The sequence below is a fragment of the Saccopteryx leptura genome, chromosome 1 (assembly GCF_036850995.1).
Source record: "Saccopteryx leptura isolate mSacLep1 chromosome 1, mSacLep1_pri_phased_curated, whole genome shotgun sequence".
Taxonomy (NCBI): domain Eukaryota; kingdom Metazoa; phylum Chordata; class Mammalia; order Chiroptera; family Emballonuridae; genus Saccopteryx; species Saccopteryx leptura.
The window spans coordinates 387764032-387791393 of record NC_089503.1 but is presented as its reverse complement, the minus strand read 5'-3'; the positions used below and the strand labels follow the sequence as shown (position 1 = coordinate 387791393).

At 61.2% G+C, this 27362-nt stretch overlaps 1 protein-coding gene across 1 annotated transcript in view; it reads left to right on the top strand.

Annotated features, from left to right (window-relative positions):
- Positions 1-2101: 2101 nt before the first annotated feature.
- The window catches only part of NOTCH4 (notch receptor 4), a 33419-nt gene continuing 8158 nt past the window's right edge, over positions 2102-27362 (top strand). The window contains 20 exon segments of the mRNA XM_066359816.1: positions 2102-2247; positions 2983-3064; positions 6775-7067; positions 10409-10756; positions 10847-10969; positions 11089-11325; positions 11438-11593; positions 11887-12081; positions 13663-13776; positions 15452-15565; positions 15649-15771; positions 16991-17150; positions 18044-18189; positions 18446-18598; positions 18817-18934; positions 19140-19227; positions 19548-19701; positions 20400-20584; positions 26131-26383; positions 26621-26733. Of these exon segments, the coding sequence (XP_066215913.1) occupies positions 2184-2247; positions 2983-3064; positions 6775-7067; positions 10409-10756; positions 10847-10969; positions 11089-11325; positions 11438-11593; positions 11887-12081; positions 13663-13776; positions 15452-15565; positions 15649-15771; positions 16991-17150; positions 18044-18189; positions 18446-18598; positions 18817-18934; positions 19140-19227; positions 19548-19701; positions 20400-20584; positions 26131-26383; positions 26621-26733 (3219 nt within the window). The 5' untranslated portion in view covers positions 2102-2183.

The following is a 27362-nucleotide window of genomic DNA, read 5'->3' as shown; positions in this document are numbered from 1 at the left end:
TGGTGCTGGGGTCGGTCCGCTGCCACACCTGCAGCCACCCCGACTCCCAGCCCCGCTGGCCGAGGCTGGCGGGGAGGTGACCCCACCTGCGGCCTCCCCGACTCCCAGCCCCGTGCTGGCCGAGGCTGGCGGGGAGGTGACCACACCTGCGGCCACCCCGACTCCCAGCCCCGCTGGCCGAGGCTGGCGGGGAGGTGACCACACCTGCGGCCACCCCGACTCTCAGCCCCGTGCTGGCCGAGGCTGGCGGGTGGGTGACCCCAAAGGCCAGGGTTCACTCAGGAAGGTAAGGTGAGTCAGGGCAATGAATTCTCTTTTGTAACTGTGTTTACCTCCATTTTTTTTTTTTCAGTTTCAGCAGCTGTTTTTGTTTTTATTAATTTGAGAGAGAGAGAAAGCATTTATTTGTTGTCCCAATTAGTTGTGCTTCCCGTATGCACCCTATCCCAGGACGGAACCGGAACCTTGGTGTTTCTGGATGAGCTAGTGGGCCAGGGCTACCTCAATTGTAAAGTCAGTGACTACCCTGGACGGATGGCTCGGTCAGTCAGAGCACTGTCCCCAAGCTCAGAGGCTGCCAGTTTGATCTCCAGTCAGGGCACGTACAGGAGCAGATCGATGCTCCTGTCTCTCTCTCTCTCTCTCTCTCTCTCTCTCTCTCTCCCTCCCTCCCTTTTCCTCTCTCTCTAAAATCAATAAAATAGATATTAAGTAAGTAAATAAATAAATAATGTCAATGACATGCCTGACCAGGTGGTGGCGCAGTGAATGGAGTGTCAGCCTGGGACGCTGAGGATCCAGGTTTGAAACCCCAGGGCCGCCAGCTGAGTGTAGGCTCATCCGGTTTGAGCCCAAAGTCGTTGCCTTGAGCAAGGGGTCGCTCGGTCTGCTGTAGCCCCCTGGTCAAGGCACATGTGAGAAAGCAATCAATGAACAACTAAGGGGCTGCAACAACAAGTTGATGCTTCTCATCAGATAGGATGCTCTCCCTTCCTGTCTGTCTGTCCCTCTCTCTCTCACTAAAATAATAATTAATAATAATAAAGTCAGGGACCACCCTTGCCTCCCTGGGCCCTCTGCAGCTGAGTGAGGACGTCACGGGGGGGAGGGAACGGCCCACGTGTTTGCTGTGAACAGTCCAGACTGCAACGTGCCGTGTAGATGTCATTCCTCACTGATGACGACCTTGCACATTCCCCTGAAAAGGGAGACCAGGACTTTCCCCTAAACTAACCCACCATCTTGCCCCTTCCCCGGAAGGAGAGAAGCCCCAGCAAGGGCCAAGGAAGGCCCGGAAGGCCCCTCTGGGAGGCCCACAGGTTTCCTCTGCCGAGGGAAGCCTTTTTGTTTTGTTTTTAAGTGAGAGGAGAGGAGATAGTGAGGCAGACTCCCACATGCTCCCCAACCGAGATCCCACCCAGCAACCCTATCTGGGGCTGATGCGTGAATATTAAGCTATTTTTAGCACCTGAGGCTGAAAAGCTGGGACCAGCCAAGCCATCCTCAGCACCCAGGGTGGACGCTCAAAGCAGTCAAGCCACTGGCTGTGGGAGAGGAAGAGGGAGAGGTGGAGAGGGAAGGGGGAAAAGCTGGTGGTCATTCTCCTGTGTGCCTTGGCCAAGACTCAAACCCAGGGTGTCCATATGCTGGGCTGACGCTCTATCCACTGAGCCACCAGCCAGCCAGGTAGTATTTTCAAGCTACACAATGTTGCAGGTTATCTGAGCAGCGTCCGTAGTGACCTCGGAGAACAAGCAACCTTTCCTAGGAGGAGAAGCAGGAGACCTCCCATCACCCCACACCTCCTTTTCCAGGTCCTGACCCTCCGGGCACAGGCAGCGAGCGGCCTCCAAGTTCCCTTCTCTAGAAAGCAGAGCCCACATCAGCAGAAGGGCGGGCTGTCCTCAGGGGCCCCCAGCGGCCGGTCTCCCCTCCTGTCTCCAGCCCTCCAGCCACTGTGCCCTAACCCTCCTCCCAGGGATTGTCAGGGACAGAAGGCCCCTCCCGCGTCCCCCCCCACACTGTCCCTCCCTCTCTCCCTATTACTAGGGTGTCCAAGACATTGTGTGACTCAGGAAACAGCTCAGACGTGAGACTTGCAGCGGACCGAGGTGGAGAAAGGGGCTGCGGGAGCAGAGGAGGGGGTCCGGACTGAGCGAGGGCTCGGGGGGCCGGGCTCTGGAATGCAGCCCCCGTCCCTGCTGCTGCTGCTGCCGCTGCTGCACTGCTGGGCCCTGGAGTCCGGAGGTGAGGCCCGGCGGGCGGGCGGGCGGGAGAGGTAGGGGCCGTCCTCCTTAGGAGCGTGTCCGTGTCCGGTGGGTTGGGGGCCAAGGGCGAGCCCCGTGCTTTGAGGCAACAGTGGATGGTGGAGATTCTCACTCCCTGGAGGGGACAGTGCGCAGGGAGAGGTGACTCCACCGCTGGATCCACACAGGCTGAGGCCGTGGGCCTGGTGCCAGGCGGAGACTGTTGGGGGATGGCCGACAGGGTGCCCACCCCCAGGGAGAACCCAGGGGCCCTGGAGCTGGGGGACAGCGGGCTCTTTTAGGAGGTGAAGAGGAACACACTGACCACTTGGCAGGGACAGAGATGTGAGGGGAGCCGGAGGCGTGGAGAGGTCAAGGGCCCACCAAGTCCCTCCCGAGTCCAGCTGTCCCCTTCCTTCCCCCTGACTCAATGCTGGGCCCTTCCGGGAGGAAATCCCTTCTCTGTCTCAGCCATTCACCTCCCAGGAGGCCCACAACCCCCCTCCTGGTCCCTGTTGTCTGGCTTCCGAGGGATGGAGCCTGAGGCTGGATTTGGAGGCCAGAGAAAAACAGGAAGGGGGGGTAGTGAGTGAGTGGCGTGGGACCTAGGGGGCTGGGCGGGCACCCCGTGGGAACCAGGCACGGGGGTGTGGAGGCTGCTGCAGGCAGGGCCCCGGCTGGGGACAGGTGGAGCACTGTGCTCCCGGCTCCCCGCTCACCCTTGCCTCCATCCTAGGGCTGCCTTGCAGGGGGCTCTCAGAGCCCTGTGCCAACGGAGGCACCTGCCTGAGCCTCTCTCAGGACCAAGGCACCTGCCAGTGAGTGTGGCTGTGGGGGTGGGAGGCTCGAAAGGGGGAGGGAGAGCAGGGGGAGGAGGGAGAGCAGGGGGAGGAGGGAGAGCAGAGGAGGAGAGAAAGTAGGGGTGGAGAAGGGAGGAAGGAGGAGGAACAGAAGGGGAGGAGGAGGGAGAGCAGAAGGGAGGAAAGAGGAGGGAGAGCAGGGGGAGGAGAGAGCAGGGGGGAGGAGGGAGAGCAGGAGGGAGGAGGGAGAGCAGGGGGAGGAGGGGGAGCAGGGGAGGAGGGAGAGCAGGGGGAGGAGGGAGAGCAGGAGGGAGGAGGGAGAGCAGAGGGAGGAGGAAGAGCAGGGGGAGGAGGGAGAGCAGGGGGAGGAGGGAGAGCAGGAGGGAGAGCAGGGGGAGGAGGGAGAGGAGGAGGAGGAGGGAGAGCAGGGGGAGGAGGGGGAGGAGGGAGAGCAGGGGGAGGAGGGAGAGGAGGAGGAGGAGGGAGAGCAGGGGGAGGAGGGGGAGGAGGGAGAGCAGGGGGAGGAGGGAGAGCAGGAGGGAGGAGGGAGAGCAGGAGGAGGAGGGAGAGCAGGGGGAGGAGGGAGAGCAGGGGGAGGAGGGAGAGCAGGAGGGAGGAGGGAGAGCAGGAGGAGGAGGGAGAGCAGGGGGAGGAGGGAGAGCAGGGGGAGGAGGGAGAGCAGGAGGGAGAGCAGGAGGAGGAGGGAGAGCAGGAGGGAGAGCAGGAGGAGGAGGGAGAGCAGGGGGAGGAGGGAGAGCAGGAGGGAGAGCAGGAGGGAGAGCAGGAGGAGGAGGGAGAGCAGGAGGGAGGAGGGAGAGCAGGGGGAGGAGGGAGAGCAGGGGGAGGAGGGAGAGCAGGAGGGAGGAGGGAGAGCAGGGGAGGAGGGAGAGCAGGGGGAGGAGGGAGAGCAGGGGGAGGAGGGAGAGCAGGAGGAGGAAGGAGAGCAGGAGGGAGGAGGGAGAGCAGGAGGGAGAGCAGGAGGGAGAGCAGGGGGAGGAGGGAGAGTAGGAGGAGGAGGGAGAGCAGGGGGAGGAGGGAGAGCAGGGGGAGGAGGGAGAGCAGGGGGAGGAGGGAGAGCAGGAGGGAAGAGGGAGAGCAGGAGGGAGAGCAGGGGGAGGAGGGAGAGCAGGGGGAGGAGGGAGAGCAGGAGGGAAGAGGGAGAGCAGGAGGGAGAGCAGAAGGAGGAGGGAGAGCAGGGGGAGGAGGGAGAGCAGGAGGAGGAGGGAGAGCAGGGGGAGGAGGGAGAGCAGGAGGGAGAGCAGGAGGGAGGAGGGAGAGCAGGGGGAGGAGGGAGAGCAGGGGGAGGAGGGAGAGCAGGAGGGAGAGCAGGAGGGAGGAGGGAGAGCAGGGGGAGGAGGGAGAGCAGGAGGGAGAGCAGGAGGGAGGAGGGAGAGCAGGAGGAGGAGGGAGAGCAGGGGGAGGAGGGAGAGCAGGAGGGAGAGCAGGAGGGAGGAGGGAGAGCAGGAGGAGGAGGGAGAGCAGGGGGAGGAGGGAGAGCAGGAGGGAGAGCAGGGGGAGGAGGGAGAGCAGGAGGGAGAGCAGGAGGAGGAGGGAGAGCAGGGGGAGGAGGGAGAGCAGGAGGGAGAGCAGGAGGGAGGAGGGAGAGCAGGGGGAGGAGGGAGAGCAGGAGGGAGAGCAGGAGGGAGGAGGGAGAGCAGGAGGAGGAGGGAGAGCAGGGGGAGGAGGGAGAGCAGGAGGGAGAGCAGGAGGAGGAGGGAGAGCAGGGGGAGGAGGGAGAGCAGGGGGAGGAGGGAGAGCAGGAGGGAGAGCAGGGGGAGGAGGGAGAGTAGGAGGAGGAGGGAGAGCAGGGGGAGGAGGGGGAGGAGGGAGAGCAGGAGGGAGGAGGGAGAGCAGGAGGGAGGAGGGAGAGTAGGAGGGAGGAAGGAGAGCAGGGGGAGGAGGGAGAGTAGGAGGGAGAGCAGGGGGAGGAGGGAGAGCAGGGGGAGGAGGGAGAGCAGGAGGGAGGAGGGAGAGCAGGAGGGAGAGCAGGAGGAGGAGGGAGAGCAGGAGGAGGAGGGAGAGCAGGGGGAGGAGGGAGAGCAGGAGGAGGAGGGAGAGCAGGGGGAGGAGGGAGAGCAGGGGGAGGAGGGAGAGCAGGAGGGAGAGCAGGGGGAGGAGGGAGAGCAGGGGGAGGAGGGAGAGCAGGAGGGAGGAGGGAGAGCAGGGGGAGGAGGGAGAGCAGGAGGAGGAGGGAGAGCAGGGGGAGGAGGGAGAGCAGGGGGAGGAGGGAGAGCAGGAGGGAGAGCAGGGGGAGGAGGGAGAGCAGGGGGAGGAGGGAGAGCAGGAGGGAGAGCAGGAGGAGGAGGGAGAGCAGGAGGAGGAGGGAGAGCAGGGGGAGGAGGGAGAGCAGGAGGAGGAGGGAGAGCAGGGGGAGGAGGGAGAGCAGGGGGAGGAGGGAGAGCAGGAGGAGGAGGGAGAGCAGGGGGAGGAGGGAGAGCAGGGGGAGGAGGGAGAGCAGGAGGGAGGAGGGAGAGCAGGGGGAGGAGGGAGAGCAGGGGGAGGAGGGAGAGCAGGAGGGAGAGCAGGGGGAGGAGGGAGAGCAGGGGGAGGAGGGAGAGCAGGAGGGAGGAGGGAGAGCAGGGGGAGGAGGGAGAGCAGGGGGAGGAGGGAGAGCAGGAGGGAGGAGGGAGAGTAGGAGGAGGAGGGAGAGCAGGGGGAGGAGGGAGAGCAGGGGGAGGAGGGAGAGCAGGAGGGAAGAGGGAGAGCAGGAGGGAGAGCAGGAGGGAGGAGGGAGAGTAGGAGGGAGGAGGGAGAGCAGGGGGAGGAGGGAGAGTAGGAGGGAGAGCAGGGGAAGGAGGGAGAGCAGGAGGAGGAGGGAGAGCTGGGGGAGGAGGGAGAGCAGGGGGAGGAGGGAGAGCAGAAGGAGGAGGGAGAGCAGGGGGAGGAGGGAGAGCAGGGGAAGGAGGGAGAGCAGGAGGGAGAGCAGGAGGAGGAGGGAGAGCAGAAGGAGGAGGGAGAGCAGGGGGAGGAGGGAGAGCAGGGGAAGGAGGGAGAGCAGGGGGAGGAGGGAGAGCAGAAGGAGGAGGGAGAGCAGGGGGAGGAGGGAGAGCAGGAGGAGGAGGGAGAGCAGGAGGGAAGAGGGAGAGCAGGAGGGAGAGCAGGAGGGAGGAGGGAGAGTAGGAGGGAAGAGGGAGAGCAGGAGGGAGAGCAGGGGGAGGAGGGAGAGTAGGAGGGAAGAGGGAGAGCAGGAGGGAGAGCAGGGGGAGGAGGGAGAGTAGGGGGAGGAGGGAGAGCAGGAGGGAGAGCAGGGGGAGGAGGGAGAGTAGGAGGGAAGAGGGAGAGCAGGAGGGAGAGCAGGGGGAGGAGGGAGAGTAGGAGGGAAGAGGGAGAGCAGGAGGGAGAGCAGGGGGAGGAGGGAGAGCAGGGGGAGGAGGGAGAGCAGGAGGGAGAGCAGGGGGAGGAGGGAGAGTAGGAGGGAAGAGGGAGAGCAGGAGGGAGAGCAGGAGGGAGGAGGGAGAGTAGGAGGGAAGAGGGAGAGCAGGAGGGAGAGCAGGGGGAGGAGGGAGAGTAGGGGGAGGAGGGAGAGCAGGAGGGAGAGCAGGGGGAGGAGGGAGAGCAGGAGGGAAGAGGGAGAGCAGGAGGGAGGAGGGAGAGCAGGGGGAGGAGGGAGAGTAGGAGAGAGAGCAGGGGGAGGAGGGAGAGCAGGGGGGAGGAGGAGGGAGGAAGGAGGCGAGTGAGAAGCTGAACCGCAGCCGGTGATGTGAGTCTCCCTCTTCCCTGCTCTCCAGGTGTGCTCCCGGCTTCCTGGGTGAGACGTGCCAGTTTCCTGACCCCTGCCAGGCTGCCCAGCTCTGCCAGAATGGGGGCAGCTGCCAAGCCCTGCTTCCCAGCCCCCCGAGCTCCCCCGGCGCCCCCTCTCCCGTGACCCCCGGCTTCCTCTGCACCTGCCCCTCTGGCTTCACTGGCGAGAGGTGCCAGGCCCAGCTCAAGGACCCCTGCTCTTCCTTCTGCTCCCCCATGGGCCAGTGCCACGTCCAGGCCTCGGGCCGCGCGCAGTGCTCCTGCCTGCCCGGGTGGACAGGTGAGTGGGGGTGGGGGGCGGACAGGCAGGTCTGCGCTGGGCCCAGGGGTACAAAGAATGACCGAGCCCTGTGAGAACAGAGGCCCTGAGAATCTACAAGCCCATTCTGGTGACACATTTGCCCAAGATTGACATTCCCTGGCATAGCTGTGCCGATTGCTAACATGCTGAAGTATTTCTAAACCAATTGGTCCATAGCCACTGCCACAGGCCCCTTAATGTAGGACCCTGACCCTTCCCCAGCCCCCCGCAACCTCCCCTCTGCCCAGCAGCTAGAGTGTTAATGCGGCGCAGCAGGGGACCCCTGCAATCTGAGCATCGGAATGGCTTCTGACCCTGGGTGCCCCTCAAGTCTCTGGGAAAGACCTCCATTGGGGAGGGGGAGGCATGATAGGGGTGGGAGGTGCGATGAGCTTGGGGAGGGTGACCCTGGAGAGGAACGGGTGCAGCCCTGGGGCAAGAGAGAGGACACGTGGTGGCCGCCTGAGGCCACGGTCAGGGTGCGCGGACAGAGCGTGAGCCCTGGAGGGAAAGGTCAGGGTGCGTGGACAGAGCGTGAGCCCTGGAGGGGAAGGTCAGGGTGGACAGAGCGTGAGCCCTGGAGGGAAAGGTCAGGGTGGACAGAGCGTGAGCCCTGGAGGGAAAGGTCAGGGTGCATGGACAGAGCGTGAGCCCTGGAGGGGAAGGTCAGGGTGGACAGAGCGTGAGCCCTGGAGGGAAGGTCAGGGTGGACAGAGCGTGAGCCCTGGAGGGGAAGGTCAGGGTGCATGGACAGAGCGTGAGCCCTGGAGGGAAAGGTCAGGGTGCGTGGACAGAGCGTGAGCCCTGGAGGGGAAGGTCAGGGTGGACAGAGCGTGAGCCCTGGAGGGGAAGGTCAGGGTGGACAGAGCGTGAGCCCTGGAGGGAAAGGTCAGGGTGCGCGGACAGAGCGTGAGCCCTGGAGGGAAAGGTCAGGGTGCGTGGACAGAGCGTGAGCCCTGGAGGGGAAGGTCAGGGTGCGTGGACAGAGCGTGAGCCCTGGAGGGGAAGGTCAGGGTGGACAGAGCGTGAGCCCTGGAGGGGAAGGTCAGGGTGCGTGGACAGAGCGTGAGCCCTGGAGGGGAAGGTCAGGGTGCGTGGACAGAGCGTGAGCCCTGGAGGGGAAGGTCAGGGTGGACAGAGCGTGAGCCCTGGAGGGAAAGGTCAGGGTGCGTGGACAGAGCGTGAGCCCTGGAGGGGAAGGTCAGGGTGGACAGAGCGTGAGCCCTGGAGGGGAAGGTCAGGGTGCGTGGACAGAGCGTGAGCCCTGGAGGGAAAGGTCAGGGTGCGTGGACAGAGCGTGAGCCCTGGAGGGGAAGGTCAGGGTGCGCGGACAGAGCGTGAGCCCTGGAGGGGAAGGTCAGGGTGCGCAGACAGAGCGTGAGCCCTGGAGGGAAAGGTCAGGGTGCGCGGACAGAGCGTGAGCCCTGGAGGGGAAGGTCAGGGTGCGCGGACAGAGCGTGAGCCCTGGAGGGGAAGGTCAGGGTGCGTGGACAGAGCGTGAGCCCTGGAGGGAAAGGTCAGGGTGCGTGGACAGAGCGTGAGCCCTGGAGGGAAGGTCAGGGTGGACAGAGCGTGAGCCCTGGAGGGAAAGGTCAGGGCGGACAGAGCGTGAGCCCCGGAGGGGAAGGTCAGGGTGGACAGAGCGTGAGCCCTGGAGGGGAAGGTCAGGGTGGACAGAGCGTGAGCCCTGGAGGGGAAGGTCAGGGTGGACAGAGCGTGAGCCCTGGAGGGGAAGGTCAGGGTGGACAGAGCGTTAGCCCTGGAGGGGAAGGTCAGGGTGGACAGAGCGTGAGCCCTGGAGGGGAAGGTCAGGGTGGACAGAGCGTGAGCCCTGGAGGGGAAGGTCAGGGTGCGTGGACAGAGCGTGAGCCCTGGAGGGAAAGGTCAGGGTGCGTGGACAGAGCGTGAGCCCTGGAGGGGAAGGGCCGGCAGCACCAGACGGGATGGAGGACTGGGCCCGGCAGCTGCCGCCATGTGGGTGAGAAAGACGCTGGACTGGGGGTGCCCTGAGCGGGGCAGGCTTCTCAGACTTGGCACCGCGATCACCTGGGATCTCTTAGAAATACTGGTGCCCCATCCCAGAAATTCAGCGGTTCTGGGATGAGCCCAGGCCATGGAGGTTTTTAAGTGGCCCGGGTAATTCTGAATAAACCGGGCCTAAGGCTGCATGTGACAAGCTCGCCGCGCGGTGCTCGTGGACGCAAGTCCCCGCCAGATCACTGCGCCGCCCAAAGGATGGGGAATCGGGGTGAGAGCAGCTGGAGGACCGCTCCGGGCAGCAAGGTCCTCAGCCTCCTGCCCGCAGAGCCCCCACGTTTGCCACCTCCTCTGTCTCCCCGCCGAGGTCGCCACAGAAGGAACCCCGCGGCCCAGGTCTTCCCAGGCAGGGCCGATTTGTAACACTCCACTGACAACTAGGCGTCTGAGATTTAGCTTAGAAAATAGTCACTCCAGGCCCTGGCCGGTTGGCTCAGCAGTAGAGCGTAGGCCTGGCGTGCGGGGGACCCAGGTTCGATTCCCGGCCAGGTCACATAGGAGAAGCGCCCATTTGCTTCTCCACCCCCCCTCTCCTTCCTCTCTGTGTCTCTCTTCCCCTCCCGCAGCCAAGGCTCCATTGGAGCAAAGTTGGCCCGGGTGCTGGGGATGGCTCCTTGGCCTCTGCCCCAGGCGCTAGAGTGGCTCTGGTCGCGGCAGAGCAACGCCCCGGAGGGGCAGAGCATCGCCCCCTGGTGGGCAGAGCGTCGCCCCTGGTGGGCGTGCCGGGTGGATCCCGGTCGGGCACATGAGGTAGTCTGTCTGACTGTCTCTCCCAGTTTCCAGCTTCAGAAAAATACAAAAAAAAGAAAGAAAATAGTCACTCCAGCCTAACCAGGCGGTGGCGCAGTGGATAGAGCGTAGGCCTGGGGCACAGAGGATCCAGGTTGGAAACCCGGAGGTCGCCAGCTTGAGCCCAAGGTCGCTGGTTTGAGCAAGGGGTCACTGGGTCCACTGTAGCCGCCCCCCCCCCCCCACCGTCAAGGCACATATGAGAAAGCAATCAATGAACAACTAAGGTGCCGCAATAAAGAATCAATGCTTCTCATCTCTCTCCCTTCCTGTCTGTCCCTCTCTGTCTCTGTCTCTATCCCTAATAAAATAAAATAAAATACTTAGTCACTGAGATGTAACCGGTCCAGAAAACGGGCCAAACGGAGCCCGGGTGACGGACAGGCGAGAGAGGGAGGGCGATGAATTAGAGAGGGCAGGTGGGAGGCGGGCTCTCTCCGAGCCGAGCCGCTGGGGCGTGGGCAGCGCTGACGGCCCGCTGTCCTCCGCCTCAGGGGAGCACTGCCAGCTTCGGGACTTCTGCTCAGCCAACCCCTGCCTGCACGGAGGGGAGTGTCTGACCACCTACCCCCAGATCCAGTGTCGCTGCCAGCCTGGCTTCGAGGGCCACGCCTGCGAACACGATGTCAACGAGTGCTTCCTAGACCCAGGGCCCTGCCCCGAGGGCGTCACCTGCCTTAACACCCTGGGCTCCTTCCAGTGTCTGTGCCCCGCGGGGCGGGACGGTCCGCACTGTGAGCTCTGGCCGGGACCCTGTCCCCCAGCGGGCTGTCCCAATGGGGGCACCTGCCAGCTGGTTCCAGGAAGAGACCCCACCTTCCACCTCTGCCTCTGCCCAGCAGGTGCGTCCTCCCAGGGACCTCCCCGCAGCCTCCCACCCTCCGGGCAGGCGGGTTGTCTCCCTCCCTCCGCTGATCCCATCACCCTGTCAGGTCTCACCGGGCCGGCCTGCGAGGTGAACCCAGACGACTGTGTCGGGCACCGGTGTCAGAACGGGGGCACTTGCCGGGATGCGCTGGGCGCCTACACCTGCCTCTGCCCAGACACCTGGACAGGTGAGTCCTTGAGAGCCAAGTTCGTGGCACTCGCGGCCAAGATGGCGGCCCCTGGCCTCGCCACGTGCGCGCGCGCACGGGGTCCCCCGCCCCAGCCCTGTCTCTGCCCCGCCCCGCAGGCTGGGACTGCTCCGAAGATGTAGACGAATGTGAGTCCCAGCGTCCCCCGCGCTGCAGAAACGGGGGCACCTGCCGGAACTCGGCGGGCGGCTTCCACTGCGTGTGCGCCAGCGGCTGGGGCGGCCCGAGCTGCGAGGACAACCTGGACGACTGCGCGGCGGCCACCTGTGCCCCGGGGTCCACCTGCGTGGACCGCGTGGGCTCCTTCTCCTGCCTCTGCCCGCCTGGCCGCACAGGTGCGGAGCTGGGCGTCCAGGGCGGTGGGCAGGAGAGGCGGGCCCATGGGAGAAGGCTGGGCGCTTCCAGTGACCGCGACCAGCCTCGCCCCACCCGGCACACTCCCTGCAGGTCTCCTGTGCCACATGCAGGACATGTGTCTGAGCCAGCCGTGCCACGGGGAAGCCCAGTGCAGCACCAACCCCCTGACGGGCGCCACACTCTGCCTGTGTCAGCCTGGCTACACGGGGCCCACCTGCCACCAGGACCTGGACGAGTGCCAGATGGGTGAGCGCCCCCCCACGGCGGACTGCTGTGAGCCCCCAGGCGGCCTCTGCACAGACACAGGCAAACTGTTTTCCGGACTACAAGTATAAGCGACTCTTCCCTGAATTGGTCCAGATTTGGCATCTCTTCCCCACACCCCAGTGCTCAGTCCTCCAGGCCCCGTCCTAAAAGACACGGCCCTTCCCCCACGTGGTCTCGTCGGCCACGCACAGGCCCCCAGCGCCCCCAGGCCACCTAGGCTCGCGGCCACCCCACCGCTGGCCCTCATGGACCCAGGTCCCCTCTCCCCCCAGCCCAGCAGGGTCCCGGCCCCTGTGAACACGGCGGCTCCTGCCTCAACACCCCGGGCTCCTTCAACTGCCTCTGTCCCCCCGGCTACACGGGCTCCCGCTGCGAGGCCGACCACAACGAGTGCCTGTCTCAGCCCTGCCACCCGGGCAGCACCTGCCTGGACCTGCTCGCCAGCTTCCACTGCCTCTGCCCGCCAGGTACCAGCCAGACGGGGGCCTTGGGTAGGAAAGGCAGGACTAGTCCCACACCCCCAGACTATCACCTCCCAACCCAGAGCATACACAGCCTGAGGTGGGGTCCGTTACCCAAGAATGCTTCTCTTCTCCCCACCCCAGATGAACATGCTGGAAAGCCCACGGTCACCTGGAGAAGGGCCACAGCTAGCAGGGAGGTTGTGCCCAGCTCAACTCGGGAGGGAAGGGGGACATCCATTCCATAGCTGCTGTAAAGCCCTGGTCAGTTGGCTCAGCAGTAGAGCGTTGGCCTGATGTGTGGAAGTCCCCGGTTCAATTCCCGGCCAGGGCACACAGGAGAAGTGCCCATCTGCTTCTCCACCCCTCCCCCTCTCCTTCCTCTCTGTCTCTCTCTTCCCCTCCTGCAGCCAAGGCTCCATTGGAGCAAAGTTGGCCCTGGCACTGAGGATGGCTCCCTGGCCTCTGCCTCAGGTGCTAGAATGGCTCTGGTTACAACAGAGCAACCACCCAGATGGGCAGAGCATCGCCCCCTGGTGGGCTCCCCAGGGAGATAGTGGCAGAGCTAGTAACAGAACGGAATAAAACCGGAACAGTAATACCTTACTCTGTGCCGGATACCACCTGAGTGCATCACCTCATTTTGACAATAACCCGCGAGGCCAACATTGTGACTGTGCCCACTTTATAAATGAAGAAACTGACTGGGACGCGGCAGAGGTTAAGTGACCTGCCCAAAGTCACTCAAAGAGACCGACGAGTGTGCCTTGGCACCTTGCCTGAACCAGGCTGTCTGCCAGCTTCTAAGTGGCAGAGCCAGAATTCAAAGAAAGCTCAGGGCTTCGCACACCTAAAGCTGAGCAGCTTTAAGGAAAAAATGTTGAGAAAACAGTTTGGTAATTCAAGGGACAAGGTTGTGGACATCCAGCAGCTCTGGGGTTCAGGCCTCGCGGGTCAGAAGAGGGAGGCGGCCATCGTCCAGGGGCTGACCCAGCTTTAGTCCAGGGAGAGACAGTAAAGACCGGATGAGCCCGGAGGCACAGGACGAATCTGGGAGTGAGCAGCTTCCCCAAGGCCCCCCCCACGTTGGGGAGCCCTGGTCCCTCTGGCAGAGCCCTGCCCAGGTCGGACGAGTGTGTCACCTCCAAGCAGATGTCCACCTGTCTCATCTGTGCCTCTGGGGTCTCCCAGCTGGTCCGCACTCCTGTGCACAGAGGTGGTCCCCACGCACGTGCCCACAGCCTCCCGCAGGCAGGGCAGCAGGGCCCGTGTGCACCTCTGTGAGCCACGTGCCCACAGCCTCCCACAGGTGCCACAGGGCACACGGCACGCAGGGCAGCAGGGCCCTGTGTGCACCTCTGTGACCCACGTGCCCACAGCCTCCCACAGGTGCCACAGGGCACACGGCACGCAGGGCAGCAGGGCCCGGTGTGCACCTCTGTGACCCACGTGCCCACGGCAGGCTGAGAGGAGCAGCCGGATGGGGCACACGTGGTGGGGCAGCTGCTTCTAGAGCCCGGGCCTCCCGGGCAGAGGGCCTGGCTGGGCCTCAGCCCTCACCCTGGCGCCCCGTCTCCACGTCCCCAGGCTTGGAGGGCCGGCTCTGCGACACGGAGACCGACGAGTGTGCCTCGGCGCCTTGCCTGAACCAGGCTGTCTGCCAGGACCAGCCCAACGGCTTCCAGTGCGTGTGCCGGCCCGGTGAGTGCAGCTTCTGCTCCGGCCCGGGCCTGCAGCCCTGGGCCTCCTCAGCCCTGGGCCTCCCCAGCTCCGGTCCGCAGCCCTGGACCTCCCAGCTCCGGTCCGCAGCCCTGGGCCTCCCCAGCTCCGGTCCGTAGCCCTGGGCCTCCCAGCTCCGGTCCGCAGCCCCGGGCCTTCCGAAGCTCTCCCAAGCCTACCAGGGGGTCCCCGTTTCTCCAGCTGCTCGGCTCCCCACTCCCTGAACTGTCTTCCCTTCCGTGACATCCCTGCCCCGCCTCATCTCTGTCCGGCCAAACCACCCTAGCGCCCGGCTCTGCAGACCTCGCTCAGAGTCCCCTGCACGTCCAGCCCCAGGCTCATCTGAGCGCGGCTGCCATGGACGCAGGGACAGCTGCCCCGGGCCTCCTCCACTGCACAGGACCCCTCTGCCCCTGCTGTGCTGATAACTGGTGTCCGTTGAATACTTTTACCCTGGGCCGTGCATTTGGCTCTATTCTCATTTACTCCTTTCTTTTGTTTTTTATTTTTTATTTTTTTAAGAGAGAGGAACAGACAGGGACAGACAGGAAGGAATAGAGATGAGAAGCATCAACCCGTAGTTGCATCACTTTAGTTGCTCATTGATTGCTTATATGTGCCTTGACCAGGAGGGGGTGCAGGGCTCCAGCTGAGCTAATGACCCCTTGCTCAAGCCAGCGGCCATGGGGTCATGTCTATGATCCCATGCTCAAACCCGCAACCCCACACTCAAGCTGGTGAGCCCGCAGTCAAGCTGGTGAGCCCGCACTCAAGCCAGCAACCTTGTGATTTCAAACCTGGGTCCTCAGTGTCCCAGGCCGATGCTCTGTCCACTGTGCCACCACCTGGTCAGGCTCTTTTACTCCTTTCAGTGGTACCCTAAGGTAGGCTCCATTATTAATCCTCTTCAAGGGAGGGACGTGGAGCCCAGGCGGGTCGAGAAGCTCCCCAAAGTCACCCAGCTGGTGCTGGGCTAAGCCTCACCTTCCCGCGCCCCCCCCATCCTCCACACCTGCCCAGGAGTCTTCTCTGGGACGCCTTACACGTTCACCTTTCCTGGCCAGGGGAAGGGCCAGGGCTGGTATTTACACTTTTGATAAAATGTACCATCAGCATTACTACATGTATCCAGTTATGCCTTATTTATATGAAGAATAAAGTTACCAAGTTATGCTCCCTTACCTCCTGAAACTGAAATCACCGTGTGAGAAGCCCTCTTCTTGGTGCTTTCGTTGCGTAATGATTCGTGCAGGCAAAGCTCCCAAAACCCCGAGCCACGCCCTGTGGTCTGTGGTGACGTCATCTCCGTGTAGGTAACGAGAACGCAAGAGCTTACCATATTTTTTACTCCATAAGACGCACGTAGAATTTTAAGGAGGAAAATAAGAAAAGAAAAAGTTCTGAACCAAATGGCGTGTTAAAATATTTAATAAAATACCATATTTTTCGCTCCATAAGACACACGGGCATTTTTCCCTCCACTTTGGGGGGGGGGGGAGTGCGTCTTACGGAGCGAAAAATACGGCAACTCCTTCTTTGAATCCTTGAAATCATTCCTGCGGAGTCCAGTCAAACGTTTTTAACAACTCCCCTAATAACTGCTGAGGGAAAAGAGATGCCCTTCACCGTCTGCCCTCACCCACCCCCGCCCCAGCAGGCTTCACCGGCGCCCGGTGCGAGGCGGACGTGGACGAGTGCGCCAGCGCCCCCTGTGCCCACAGCGGGCAGTGCCAGGACCGGCCCGGATCCTTCCATTGCGAGTGTCTCCCGGGTAGACTGGGGCTTGGACGCGGGAGGGAGTGTGGGGCCCCGGGCAGACTTCCTCCGGCCCCTGAGCCCCCTGCTGTGCCATAGGCTTTGAGGGCCCGCGCTGTGAGACCGAGGTAGACGAGTGTCTGAGTGGCCCGTGCCCCCTGGGCGCCAGCTGCCTTGATCTGCCAGGAGCCTTCGTCTGCCTCTGCCCCTCGGGCTTCACAGGTCAGCAGGGAGGTGTTGGCCAGGGCTGCTGGGGGTATTCCAGTCCTTTTGGGCTTGGGGGGGTGGTCAGAGGTCATAGGTAGGTATTTGAGGATTGGGATGTCAGACTAGAACGAGAATGGGACCCCTTATTCGGTGCACAGCCACGGGCTGGGGGCGGTGTTATTGTAGGGCCCACGTGGGGCCCAGCATGGATGGTGTGTGATTGGGGTTCAGGATCAGAGGCCAGGGCTCAGAGGGAAGCCATTCATTCGCTCATCAAGCAAGCACTTACGAAGGGCCAACTATGCCAGACCCAGAGTTGAGTAAGAGGGGTGCCATCTCAAGTGGCTTTAAATCTAGGGCAGAGAGACCAACAAGTCTCTTGCTGAAGCCCTGGCCAGTTAACTCAGTGGTAGAGAGTCAGTCAGCCCAGAGTATGGAAGTCCCGGATTCAATCCCCAGTCAGGGCACACAGGAGAAGCGCCCATCTGCTCCACCTCTCCCCTCCTTCTCCCCCTCCCCTTCTCTCTCTCTCTCTCTCTCTCTCTCTCTCTCTCTTGCTCTGTCTCTCTCTCTTCCCCTCCTGCAGCCATGGCTCAATTAATTGGAGTGCATCGGCCCTGGGGCTAAGGATGGTTCCATGGAGCCTCCGCCTCAGGCACTCAAAATAGCTTGGTTGCGAGCACGGCCCCAGATGGGCAAAGCATTGGCTCCAGGCGAGAGTTGCCAGATGGACCCTGGTTTGGGGCACATAAGAAAATAAAGAGTTTCTTGCTGATGATGGCCCAGAGAGGTACTCTGAGAGCAGAATGCACAAGATCCCAGGAGCACAAAGGACCCACCAGCCCAGGCTAGAGAGAAGGTGTTACGGGCTGAGTCTTAAGGAATGAGTGGGGCTTGTCAAGACAGAAGGCCAGACAGCAAGTCTTAGCTGCAGAGAACCACATGCACAAGGTGCAGAGAGAAGAGAAGAGACAGTCACCCCAGTCACCCCACTTCTGGAGCTGTGGGACACCCAGAGCTTAGGGTGCAGTGGGACAGCTGTGGGAAGGACCTGTCCTGCAGAAGCCCAGGCGTCCTTCTGGGGAAGTCGGGGAGCATCCTGGGGCCACAGGGAGCCACTGAAGGACCGGTCCCTGAGCAGCGGGCCTGTCATATATAAGCAGTGGCCATGGGCCCCAACAGGGACATGGAGGGACCCTGTTTTTTTTATCTCTGACGCATCTCCCCACCCCAGGTCATCTCTGCAAGGTTCCCCTGTGTGCCCCCAACCTGTGCCAGCCCAAGCAACAATGCCAGCACCCGGATGACAAGGCCCACTGTCTCTGCCCCGATGGCAGCCCGGGCTGCGCCCCCGCTGAGGACAACTGCACCTGCCAGCATGGGCACTGCCAGAGGTGACCTCTCCCGGGCCCTTCCGCTCGCATCCACCTCGGGCCCCAGCCGGGGCGGGAGGAGACAGCCAGCGAGGGGCCCGTCTGTGGGGAACGGCCGGTGGGGGACAGCCAGGGGCTGGCCGAGTTCTGAGGTCGCGGCCAGCGGAAAGGGCAGACTGCCCAGTGGCAGCCAGTGAGGGGAGGAGTTCATACACAGTGGAGCCAGCCTGACCGGGCGGTGGCGCAGTGGATAGAGCGTCGGACTGGGATGCGGAGGACCCAGGTTCGAGACCCCAGGGTCGCCGGCTTGAGCGCGGGTTCATCTGGTTTGAGCAAAGTTCACCAGCTTGAGCCCAAGGTCACTGGCTCAAGCAAGGGGTCACTCGGTCTGCTGAAGGCCCCCAGTCAAGGCACATATGAGAAAGCAATCAATGAACAAGGAGCCACAACAAAGAATTGATGCTTCTCATCTCTCTCCCTTCCTATCTGTCTGTCCCTGTCTGGCCCTCTCTCTGACTCTCTCTGTCTCTGTCACACACACACACACACACACACACACACAAAATAACAATGAGGCAAACAGCGGACTAGGGGGTCAGCACAGAAAGGCGAGCATCACCTCCCAGGGCCAGTTCATCTCTGAGCACCTGCTCTGTGTGGCTACTGCCCTGGGGGGCCGGGGGGCAGCACAGAACAAAGGAGAAAGTGCCTGCTCTGAGGACCACTGACTGAGGATACACATTGCAGAAGGAATCACGTGAGCCTGGGGACGTGAGAGGGGGACAGCGCTGAGGGCACAGACACTGCCGGAGAGGGCCGGCGTCTCGGGGACCAAACGGAGAAGAGGTCACCCGGGTCCGGCCCACGGGGAGGGAGGGAAGAGGATCCAGCCCCCCCCTTTCTCTTGGGACCAGGTCCTCCTGCGTGTGTGACGAGGGCTGGACAGGACCAAAGTGCGAGGCCTGGCTGGGGGGCTGCGTCTCCACGCCCTGTGCCCACGGGGGCACCTGCCACCCCCAGCCCTCTGGCTACAACTGCACGTGCCCCCAGGGCTACACAGGTGAGGTGCCCCCAAAGCCACGCACACCCTGGGCCAGAGGAAGAACCAGGCCAGCGCAGGCGGGTGACAAAGGGCCCTCGGGCTGGGTCGCCCCGAGGAAGCCTGAGCACCGGCTGCAGGGGACACAGGTGGGGGGAGAGCTGTTGGGGAGGGAGACAGGGTGGGGGTGAGGAGAGGAAGAAGGAGAAGGGGAGGAAGAGGGCTGAGGGGCGCATAGGAAAGGGGGCGCCCTTTCTCAGTCCCCCCCTTCCCTTAGGGCCCGCCTGCACTGAGGAGGTGACAGCCTGTCACTCGGGGCCCTGTCTCAACGGAGGCTCCTGCAACCCCAGCCCAGGGGGCTACTCCTGCAGCTGCCTTCCAAGCCACACGGGGCCCCGCTGCCAGACCAGCACTGACCACTGTGCCTCCGGTGAGTGCCCACCATGTCCTGGGCCGGGTGGCCACGGCGGGCAGGGCAGGGTGAGTTGGTGCCATATTGAAAAACAGAACACTGGACACTGGACGCAGCGCGCTGGCGTTTCAGTGAGGAATTGGGGGGGCGGGGAAATGTACCGCAGGTGACCTGACCGAGGTCACAGGCCAGGTCATAGGCAAGACACCCAACCCCTCACAGCCTCCTCTCTCCAGCCCCGTGCCTCAGCGGGGGCACCTGTGTGAGCAGGCCGGCTACCTTTTCCTGCTTCTGTGCCCCTGGCTTCCAGGGCCCACGCTGTGAGGGACGGACCCGCCCTAGCTGTGCAGACAGGTGAGCAGGGCGCAGAGACCCCTGGAGGAGGGAGGGCGCCCCTCATCCTTCCTCCCCTTCCTCCCCGCCTCTTCCGGGGCTCCAGCTGCCCCGTCTCCCACCATACCCCACATCCCACACCCCACTCCCTTCACTGGGCACCACACTCCCTCCCCCTTCCTCTGGGACCTTCCTCGGACTGAGCCTGGTCTCTCCTGTCCTCCAGCCCCTGTGGCAACAGGGCGACCTGCCAAGATGGTCCCCAGGGTCCCCGCTGCCTCTGCCCCGCTGGCTACACAGGAAGCAGCTGCCAGGTGAGGGCACGGAGCCAGGTGTGCAGAGGGAGGGGCTGGGGGTCGGTGGGGCCGGGGGGGTCTCAGGTACGAGCAGGTGGACAGCGGGGACGTCTGGGCAAGGCTCCCACGCACAGAGAGGTTTGGAAGCCTAGGCGCTGACGTCTGCATGGACGTGAGGGCTGGGAGGGTGTCCTCCCGGGGGCTGTTCTGGGATGTGAGTGTCAGAGGAAACCGGAGGGGGGGGGTGTGGCGGGGCTGAAGGTGGCCGAGGACCGCCTCCGGGCCTGGGCACCCTGATGGACGCTCCGTCCCGTCTCCTGCCCACTCCGAACCCTCAGACTCTGCTAGACCTGTGTGCCCAGGAGCCCTGTCCACGCCACGCCCAGTGCCTCCAGACCGGGCCCTCCGTCCAGTGCCTGTGCCTCCAGGGATGGACCGGGCCCCTCTGCGAGGTCCCGCTGTCCCCCTGCCGGAAGGCCGCCCTGAGCCAAGGTACCACCCCCAGGACGGGCTGGGGGGGCAGGCGGAGAGAACAGGGGTGCCCCCCTCGATGCCGTCCGTCCCGAAGGTCGCCCCCACGTCGGGCCAGAACGGCCGGCTGAGAGTCACAGCAGTGCCGAGGGCACCTAGCCCCACTCAGCCCCCCGCACCACGTGCAGGGCACCCCGACAAACACCGAGTCCACAGGACTCCGGTGCGACCCCACCGCCAGGGTCCAGACCGGGTGCGGAGCAGCTCGGCTCCGTCACTGTCACCGTCTCAGCCACCGTGGACAACAGTGACCCCAGCTGAACACACCTCACCACACCCCACTCGCCTGGTGTCACACCAACCCCCCCACCTTGTCAAAGAACAGCCCCTCCTTCAGAGGAGCTTTGACATCAGGGGACTTCGTGAAAGGCACCCGTGCGGTGAGGGGGTGCTTGCTGGGGACCGCGGTGAGGACATCGGAGGGTGCCCAGCTCACGCTCTGATGAGCCTAAGAGGGGGGCTCCCCCTCCGTTCTGGGAGAATAGGCAGGAGGGGGACTTGATGTTCTAACCTCTTCCGTGTGGGAGGTCCTGACCCCTCCAGCCGCCGCCGGCCCCGAGAGTATCCGTGGCTCCCACGGGCCTCTCCACTCAGGGTCCGGGGCCTGAGCACCTGCCACCCCACGTCGCCTACTGACCCCTCTCTGCCTCTCTCTGCAGGCACGGAAGTCGCCTCCCTGTGCCGGAATGGAGGCCTCTGCGTTGACAATGGCTCCTCCTATTTCTGCCGCTGTCCCCCGGGGTTCCAAGGCAGTAGATGCCAGGACAGGGTGAACCCATGCCAGTCCAGGCCTTGCCAACATGGAGCCACCTGTGTGGCCCAGCCCAGTGGGTATCTCTGCCAGGTGAGCGGGTCTAGCAGAGAGGAGGTCATGGTCACCAGAGTGGGCGGTCCATGGGGAACCGTCGTCATGGGGGCGGGTGGGGGGCAATAGAGCCGTTTCCCTCTCCCCCGCACGTCCGGCCAACCACCAAGTCATGCCGTCCTGCCTCCTAACCATCTCAGCTCCGTCCTTGTCCCTCCGCCCTGTGTCCACTGCCTTCGGCCAGGCCTTGCTGCATTCCACCTGGACACCTGCGTCAGCCTCCCGCCATCCCTGCCTCCACCCTTGTCCTCCTAAGAAGGAGTCAACCTTTATTTACTGCTAAGGTGCTGCGTGAGAGTGTTCAACTGACCCGTCACCGCCCCCGCCCTGCTTAAAACCCTTCCATGGCTGCCGCCGCTCCCGCACTGAAGTCCGAGGCCCTGCCGGCCTCTCAAGCTTCACGTCTCCCCACCCCCTGCTTGGCTCCAGCCACACCCAGCGGCTGCGGGCTTCCCTGCGGACCCGCCCTGGCCCTCTGGCCCCGCCTCCCTGCTTCCGCCGGATGGTGCCCAGGAGATGCCTTCCTCAGGACCACGCCCCCACTTCCCTCCAGGCCGGCTCAGGCCTCTCCTGGGTGGTTGGGTCACTGAGCAAGAGACCCTGAGATTCAAGCCCGAGCAGCCTGATCCCTGTATCCAAACCCTCAAGTTTATAGAAGGCACCACGCACATCCCTAACCACCCTCTTTACATGGGCGCATCCAAACACACACACACAGACACTCACACACACACACACACACACACACTCACACAGGTATTGTACTCATCAGGAGGAACACAGTGCACCTGTTACTCAGCACACACACACACACAGGTATTGTACTCATCAGGAGGAACACAGTGCACCTGTTACTCAGCACACACACACACACAGGTATTGTACTCATCAGGAGGAACGCAGTGCACCTGTTACTCAGCACACACACACACACACACACACAGGTATTGTACTCATCAGGAGGAACACAGTGCACCTGTTACTCAGCACACACACACACACAGGTATTGTACTCATCAGGAGGAACGCAGTGCACCTGTTACTCAGCACACACACACACACACACAGGTATTGTACTCATCAGGAGGAACGCAGTGCACCTGTTACTCAGCGCGCACACACACACACACACTCACACAGGTATTGTACTCATCAGGAGGAACACCGTGCACCTGTTACTCAGCACACACACACACACACACAGGTATTGTACTCATCAGGGGGAACACAGTGCACCTGTTACTCAGCACACACACTCACACACACACAGGTATTGTACTCATCAGGAGGAACGCAGTGCACCTGTTACTCAGCACACACACACACACACAGGTATTGTACTCATCAGGAGGAATGCAGTGCACCTGTTACTCAGCACACACACACACACACACACACACAGGCATTGTACTCATCAGGAGGAACGCAGTGCACCTGTTACTCAGCACACACACACACACAGGTATTGTACTCATCAGGAAGAACACAGTGCACCTGTTACTCAGCACACACACACACACACCGGTATTGTACTCATCAGGAGGAACGCAGTGCACCTGTTACTCAGCACACACACACACACACACAGGTATTGTACTCATCAGGAAGAACACAGTGCACCTGTTACTCAGCACACACACACACACCGGTATTGTACTCATCAGGAGGAACGCAGTGCACCTGTTACTCAGCGCACACACTCACACACACACACACAGGTATTGTACTCATCAGGAGGAACACAGTGCACCTCTTACTCAGCACACACACACATACACACACGGGTATTGTACTCATCAGGAGGAACACAGTGCACCTGTTACTCAGCACACACACACACACACACAGGTATTGTACTCATCAGGAGGAACGCAGTGCACCTGTTACTCAGCACACACACACACACACACACAGGTATTGTACTCATCAGGAGGAATGCAGTGCACCTGTTACTCAGCGCACACACTCACACACAGGCATTGTACTCATCAGGAAGAACGCAGTGCACCTGTTACTCAGCACACACACACACACACACACAGGCATTGTACTCATCAGGAAGAACGCAGTGCACCTGTTACTCAGCACACACACACACACACACAGGTATTGTACTCATCAGGAGGAACACAGTGCACCTGTTACTCAGCACACACACACACACACAGGTATTGTACTCATCAGGAGGAACGCAGTGCACCTGTTACTCAGCACACACACACACTCACACACCGGTATTGTACTCATCAGGAGGAACGCAGTGCACCTGTTACTCAGCACACACACTCACACACACAGGTATTGTACTCATCAGGAAGAACGCAGTGCACCTGTTACTCAACACACACACACACACACACACACAGGTATTGTACTCATCAGGAAGAACGCAGTGCACCTGTTACTCAGCACACACACACACACACAGGTATTGTACTCATCAGGAGGAACGCAGTGCACCTGTTACTCAGCGCACACACACACACACACACAGGTATTGTACTCATCAGGAAGAACGCAGTGCACCTGTTACTCAGCGCACACACACACACACACAGGTATTGTACTCATCAGGAGGAACGCAGTGCACCTGTTACTCAGCACACACACACACACACAGGTATTGTACTCATCAGGAGGAACGCAGTGCACCTGTTACTCAGCACACACACACACAGGTATTGTACTCATCAGGAGGAACGCAGTGCACCTGTTACTCAGCACACACACATACACACACACACAGGTATTGTACTCATCAGGAGGAATGCAGTGCACCTGTTACTCAGCACACACACACACTCACACACACACACAGGTATTGTACTCATCAGGAGGAACGCAGTGCACCTGTTACTCAGCACACACACACACACACAGGTATTGTACTCATCAGGAGGAACGCAGTGCACCTGTTACTCAGCACACACACACACACACACACACACACACAGGTATTGTACTCATCAGGAGGAACGCAGTGCACCTGTTACTCAGCACACACACACACACACAGGTATTGTACTCATCAGGAAGAACGCAGTGCACCTGTTACTCAGCACACACACACACACACACAGGCATTGTACTCATCAGGAGGAACGCAGTGCACCTGTTACTCAGCGCACACACTCACACACAGGCATTGTACTCATCAGGAGGAACGCAGTGCACCTGTTACTCAGCACACACACTCACACACAGGTATTGTACTCATCAGGAGGAATGCAGTGCACCTGTTACTCAGCACACACACACACTCACACACACACAGGCATTGTACTCATCAGTAGGAACGCAGTGCACCTGTTACTCAGCACACACACACACACACACACAGGCATTGTACTCATCAGGAGGAACGCAGTGCACCTGTTACTCAGCACACACACTCACACAGGTATTGTACTCATCAGGAGGAACGCAGTGCACCTGTTACTCAGCACACACACACACACACACAGGTATTGTACTCATCAGGAAGAACGCAGTGCACCTGTTAGCACACACACACACACACAGGCATTGTACTCATCAGGAGGAACGCAGTGCACCTGTTACTCAGCACACACACTCACACAGGTATTGTACTCATCAGGAGGAATGCAGTGCACCTGTTACTCAGCACACACACACACACACACACACACAGGTATTGTACTCATCAGGAAGAACGCAGTGCACCTGTTAGCACACACACACACACACAGGCATTGTACTCATCAGGAGGAACGCAGTGCACCTGTTACTCAGCACACACACTCACACAGGTATTGTACTCATCAGGAGGAACGCAGTGCACCTGTTACTCAGCACACACACTCACACAGGTATTGTACTCATCAGGAGGAACGCAGAGCACCTGTTACTCAGCACACGCACACACACACACACACACAGGTATTGTACTCAGGAGGAACGCAGTGCACCTGTTACTCAGCACACACACACACTCACACACACACAGGCATTGTACTCATCAGTAGGAACGCAGTGCACCTGTTACTCAGCACACACACACACACACACACACACAGGCATTGTACTCATCAGGAGGAACGCAGTGCACCTGTTACTCAGCACACACACTCACACAGGTATTGTACTCATCAGGAGGAACGCAGTGCACCTGTTACTCAGCACACACACACACACACACAGGCATTGTACTCATCAGGAGGAACGCAGTGCACCTGTTACTCAGCACACACACACACACACACTCACACACACAGGTATTGTACTCATCAGGAGGAACGCAGTGCACCTGTTACTCAGCACACACACTCACACACACACACACGGGTATCATACTCATCAGGAGGAACGCAGTGCACCTGTTACTCAGTTTTACTTCCTCTCTCATGGAACTCCCCACAGAATTCTCCAGAGCACCCCGTCACCTGCTTCTCCCAGCGCTCTGGCTGCTCCTCTGTGAGGGCCCCCTTTCTCCTCCCTGCTGCAGCCCTCCCGGTATTCCTGCCTCTTGCAGGCACTCAGCACAGGGCACAGGCCTCGGCGATCAATGCCTCTGCCGTCTCCTAACGGTTAAGGGCACCGGTGATGAAGTCGTAGGCTGGCATGGGGTCCCCACCCTGGCCACCTACAAGCTGTGTGACATGTACAGGTCACTGAATCTTGCCGGAAATTAGTTTTTGTCTCTGAGAAGTGAGAATCAGAAATCGTCGGCACAGAGGGGTGTTTAGGAGGGTTTTATGAGGTGAGGCGTATAAATCGCATGAGGAGTACGAGCTGTCTCCCTCCCGGTTGCCTGAGAACTTCACCTGGACACAGGGACACCTTCTGGCTTGGTGTCCCTACTGCCCAGAGTGGTGGCCGGCACCAAGCAGGCATTCTGTGAACGTTTGCAGATTAATAAAGCGTGAAGCGGGCCGTAGGTTTTTACCGACGGAGTTAGGTTTGGGGGCAGTGCATCCTGGAGATTGTTTGGGACTGCGGAGGGAGGAGGTCGCTGAACCACTAACTGTGTGTCACGTGGAGTTGATGTGGGTTAAGCTACATGTGGCCAGGATGACTGGTGAGTTAAGTCAGTGGTCCCCAACCCCCGGGTCGCGGACTGGTACCAGTCCGTGGGCCATTTGGTACCGGTCCGCAGAGAAAGAATAAATAACTTACATTATTTCCGTTTTATTTATATTTAAGTCTGAACGATGTTTTATTTTTTTTTAAATGACCAGATTCCCTCTGTTACATCCATCTAAGACTCACTCTTGACGCTTGTCTCGTAAGTTCGACAATTATATTTTAAAATGCCACAATTTTTACGCTGGTCGCATAATTTTATTTTGTGCATTTATCCGTCCCACCCTAAAGGCCGGTCCGTGAAAATATTTTCTGACATTAAACCAGTCCGTGGCCCAAAAAAGGTTGGGGACCACTGAGTTAAGTGACACAGTTGAGCTGGAAGGTGGGGGTCCGGACAGGCGACCTTGAGCTGGGTCTCCAGTCAGCGCTGTGAGGGGCCTCACTGAAACTGGTTCCCTGTCCCACCCTTCCGCCTGCAGTGCGCCCCCGGCTATGAGGGACAGAACTGCTCAGAGGCAGCCGACGCCTGTGAGTCCCAGCCCTGTCACAACCACGGGACCTGCGTCCCCGAGCCCGGAGGCTTCCACTGCGCCTGCCCTCCAGGCTTCGTGGGGCGGCGCTGCGAGGGGGACGTGGACCAGTGTCTGCACCGGCCCTGCCACCCGACGGGCACTGCGGCCTGCCACTCCATAGCCAACACCTTCTACTGCCAGTGTCTCCCAGGACACACAGGTGAGGCCCAGGACGGGGGCGGGCAGGGGCGTGGGCATCTCTGGGGCGCCGCTGCGCTGACCAAGAGAACCTAGTCCCCTCGTCCAGGCTGCTGCCTCCACGCCCCAGCCCAGCCCGGGAAACACGCCCCAGGTCCCTTTGCCTGTGGAGCTAGTGCCTGGCCGATTCCCAGGAATGAGCTGGGAGAAAGGCAGTGACCACAGCAGCATGTGACATCCCGCCCCACCCCCGCCCCAGGCCGGCGGTGCGAAGTGCAGACAGACCCCTGCCAGAGCCAGCCCTGCTCCCACGGGGGGTCCTGTGAGGCCACAGCAGGACGCCCCCCAGGTTTCACCTGCCACTGCCCCCAGGTGAGTGCACAGCCGCCTCCGTGTCCCCGACACTGACACAGGGTGCGTAGGGCTGAGCTGAGGTCCTGGGGGGCAGCCTGGGCGCACTGGGGAGGGAGTTATTGGAGAAAGCCCCCCTTGTTCACAGAGGTGAGTGGCTCTCAGAAGCAGACCCAGGGTGGGGAGGCAGCATGAGGGGGAGGGGGTAGCACAGATGGAATTTTCAGAAATCGTGGGCATTGCCTAAGGGAAGGTCCCCAAGGGCAAGCAGGGTGACCTTGCATAAGTTCTTAGTTCTTTTAACTCGTGTTTGTCTGTGTGTGTGTGTGTGTCTGTGTGTGTGTACACACATGCTATGTATACAACTGCGTTCATCTTAAGCCCTGGCTCACAACACACTAACACCATTGGTTTGTGTGTGGCTGTCTAACTTTTTATCCTTACAATATAACACCCATGAATCTAACCCAAGAAGTACAGGATTAATAACTTGCCTGTACTTATGTCCTCCTCTGTCCTCTTCCCCTTTCCAGAGGAAAGTGTATAATCCTACTTCCGAGGGTTAAGACAATACTAGCTCAGTAGCTATGACTCTATTAACTGTTCAGCCCGCCGAGACTTGTGTCACGATGCCACAGTCCGTCCGTCCG